This window comes from Sturnira hondurensis, unplaced genomic scaffold (genome assembly GCF_014824575.4).
Source record: "Sturnira hondurensis isolate 20B ecotype Veracruz unplaced genomic scaffold, ASM1482457v3 Scaffold0022566, whole genome shotgun sequence".
In the NCBI taxonomy this organism is placed as follows: Eukaryota; Metazoa; Chordata; class Mammalia; order Chiroptera; family Phyllostomidae; genus Sturnira; species Sturnira hondurensis.
The window spans coordinates 6,446,780-6,450,348 of NW_028095197.1; the positions used below are offsets into that span (position 1 = coordinate 6,446,780).

Genomic DNA, 3,569 nt, shown 5'->3' on the forward strand with positions numbered 1-3,569 from the left:
TTATCTACTGTCCAGGGAGGGGCTGGGAGGACTTGGTGTGAAATGCTGACTGTGCCTAAGTGTGGGTTAAACTTCTTCCCTAGATAGGAAGGGTACTTTAGCCTCCCTCATGCCTTCCCTTAACACATCACAGTGGAGAGAAGGAGCAGGCAGACAAATCTTTGCTTAGACATATAGCTGTATTTTGAGTGGCACTCTGTTGCACCTGCACATGAATAAAAATGACAGTAGCAGTCTTCTTCAAGGGACAGAGACACTGAGGAGCCTACAACATCTTTTGATTGTGCTGGGTCCTCTTGAGCAGGCCAGTATTTCCCTCTGAGGTGAGAGTGGAGAGTTAGGGTGGGTTCCCTGATTGGGTGGCACAAGCCAGTTGAGGACAGTGCCGAGGGCAGTGGCGCAGGTGGCCCAAGCCTGAGGCAGAGTGGAGTGGATTGAAGCAGGAGCGGTGCCGGAGCCTACTCTCTGGAAAATGGGAGCCACACAAGAAGTACAGGCCCATCTGCTTCTCAGGAGGGGGAGATTGGGCCTTGAGGTTCCCTCTTGCCTTCTCTGTTTTAGTTCTGTCCACGGAACTTCTGGCTGGAGCCAGTCTCTTTTCTACATTTTCTTTTCTGCTGTGGGCCATTTTCTCAGCTGCTGAAAACATAGGTTCCTTGTGCCCTTTTGCCTTGAGGTTTATACCCTGCACAAAGGACTTCATCCTACTTCTCAAGCCTGATTCTGGAAGCGTAGGCCTCATGTGACAAGGAACAGGCATCACCTGCCTCTGCAAAACCCGACCTTGCAATATTTGGCCCTGTGATGGCTTATGCTGAATGAGATGGCCCTGTGACACCTGGAACCCCACAGGCTGGGCATCCTGAGGGATCCTTGCTGGTTTGAGGCTGACATTGAGCCTGGTTTGACTGTCTTGCAGGCCATTCTTCTTAGATTTCTCCCCTCCAAGGACTCCTGGAGGTGGCTCTGGGGGTTTCAGCTGAGGGCGATGCCGGGAACAGTGTTGATGGGGAACATCAAGGTGCAAGCTATGTCTTCGTCGCCAGGGGCTATGGGGTATCCTGTTCAGGAGCATCCCTTCTGGCCTCTGGGCTTCAGCAGAGTGGCTTTTTTCTCTTGCTGAGGAGAGCACAAACCCTGCATCTCCCTCTCCATGGTCTCCTGCCAATTTGGGTCTCCCTGGGTCCTTTTCCTTTTCAGCCAGCTTGGGGACTCGGGCTGAATACTTGCTCTTGCCAGGGCTTTGGGACTCAGAGCTCCAGGGCTCCTCCAGGCTGGGCTTGTTCACACTGGCCTCCAACTGAACACAAAGCACCTGGCCCTCTGTCATGTCCCCACTGGGTTGTGACATCTTGGAAGACCCGTGGGCAGAGGCATGGGGTGCTGCTGTGGAACTAGGTTGCTTCTGGTTCGGCTGCACTGCGTTTGACTCAAGGGCCAGCTGTCCTTTAAGGTAGAGCCATTTTGGATCTGGGGCCGGGGGAATGTTTGGTGGGATGGGGAGTTTCTGGGGCAATGCTTCTCCTCGGTTGTTTAGACTCCCAAGAGACTCCTGTGTGGATGTGTTCTTTGGGATTACTACAGTTTGTTTCCTGGACTCCCTAGCCTTTATGGGAATTCCCCATTGTATCTCTAGCATTTTCCTTTTCAGATGGAAATTTAGTTTGGCCAAGATGGATTTCTTGAGGAGGTAGGGCTTGGCAGATTGTGTCTGGCTTTCTAGAGGCTCCATCTCAATCATTCCTTCCACCAGCACTTCAGGCTGAATATCATCTGCATTTTCTGCACAAGTGCCATTGGCACCTTGAAAGCATGGCCCAGGGCTTGGACACTTCTTTTCAGTGTCAGAGGCAGCCCCCACTTCTGGAAATGCAGTCAGAGGTTCTGTTAAGCTTTCAACAGGTTCAGGTACCACGTCTGTAATTATAGCTTCAGTAGTTATTGCTCGGGTACTGGCCTTGGAGGGAGCCACATAATATAGAGGAGGCAACCCTGACAAGAAGGCCAAATACTTGTGCCGTAAAGTTGTCTTCAGTTTCTCAATGGCTTCCTTGGACAGGGCTTGAGGTAGCTTTGGATGTTCAATGACAGCTTCTGGTGAGGTCTGTTGTTGCTGATCTAGGGATGTCGGCATCCTGGACATAATTTTCTGCTGTAGGTCAGTGTTGGTTGCTGCCTGTAGCTCCAGGGGCTTGCTTTCTGGGGTGCAGTGGAAGGTAGCCACCTCGAGACCCCCGGGAATGATGCACTCACAAGACCCATATGCATGGTCAGGGACCTTGCCCTGGTGAATCTGCCTACATTTGGCATCAATGTGGTTCTTCAGTATTGCCTTGACCTGGTCAAATAAGTGTGGCATGAGGACTCGGTGCTCAAATGTTGAGAAAGTGTCACCAGCACCAGTGGCTTCTAGGGCTGAGGGGTGGGGACCACTCACACTGGTTAGGGCTGTGCTGCTCCAGGATGAAGTCTGCTGGTGAGTTGGGGACAGGAGCAACTGGAAGGACTGCTGGATCTTTGGGGGCAGGCCCCAGCGATGGTGAATCAACTGCCTCTGGAGGTGGAATTCCAGCAACCTCCGGGCGTGGTCTGGCAAGAGGAGTAGTTCTCTTGTGAAGATGGAGATGGGCTTTCCTGGCCAGGAAGTTCTCACAGCTCCCAGAGGCTGGGCTGTGTCACCACACTTATATGTCACAGGGCCCTGGGTGTGCTGAGCTCTCTGGAAAACAGCTGGCAAACTGCATTGACACTGGAGCTGCCTCTGCAGTAGGTGCCACTCTAAGGCTTCACACTGGGCCAGAGTCAGAAGTGGGACATTGAGCTGAGCTGGTGGATGGTCACATGGCATGACCCAATTTGGGGATGATGGGGGCGAGGGTGGGTATGACTGGGGTGGAGTTTTAGGCAACAGAGGGAGGAAGGAGAGGTCCTTGAGGTGAAAAGGACCCTTCAAGGGGAGCCTGGACAGGCTTCTATTTGTGGAATGGCCTTGAGAGCCCAAGAAGGTGTCAGCCAGGGACTCACTGTGCAGAGAAGGGAGTCCACAGAATAGCTGGCTGTATTTCTGCTGCAAATGGCCCACTGAGTCCTCAGTCTGTTGCCCAGGAAGTGGGTAGAGGCCACCCAAGTCTTTAAGGGCTAGAGAGGGCAAGGGCAGAGCCATGTGGTTTGGGTTTTGGTGGTAGTGGTGTCTTTGTATTGGGTCTGTAAGAGACCATTGAGAAACCCAGAATGTCTGGGTTGCCTGGCCAGCCATACATGAACCCCAGGTCTGGTAGGAAGTAGAGGCAAGTTTCGCAGCAGAGAATTTGTAAGTATCATCTTGGATGAAAGAAACTGGCTCGTTATTTAGAGGTTGGTAAAACAATGGCGGGTTTGGCATAAGCTTCCTCAGGGACTCCTCTACCCGTCTGGGCAGCCCCCACCTCTGGAAATGCATCCATTTTTTTACATGTACCTCCAGAAATCTCAGGACTTCAGGACTGGGGGATGGCAGGTGGGTAGGGAGGACAGTGAGCATAGGTAAGGCTATAGGATGTGTTATGGTAGTGATATCTTGGTTCAGGGTC

The 3,569-nt window shown here is 52.3% G+C and overlaps 1 protein-coding gene across 1 annotated transcript in view; it reads right to left on the reverse strand.

Annotated features, from left to right (window-relative positions):
- Nucleotides 1–337: 337 nt before the first annotated feature.
- LOC118979842 (protein FAM205A-like) overlaps nucleotides 338–3,569 on the reverse strand; it is a 6,052-nt gene continuing 2,820 nt past the window's right edge. Inside the window, exon 3 of the mRNA XM_037036144.1 lies at nucleotides 338–3,555. Within this exon, the coding sequence (XP_036892039.1) occupies nucleotides 338–3,555 (3,218 nt within the window). The remainder of the gene's footprint in view (nucleotides 3,556–3,569) is intronic.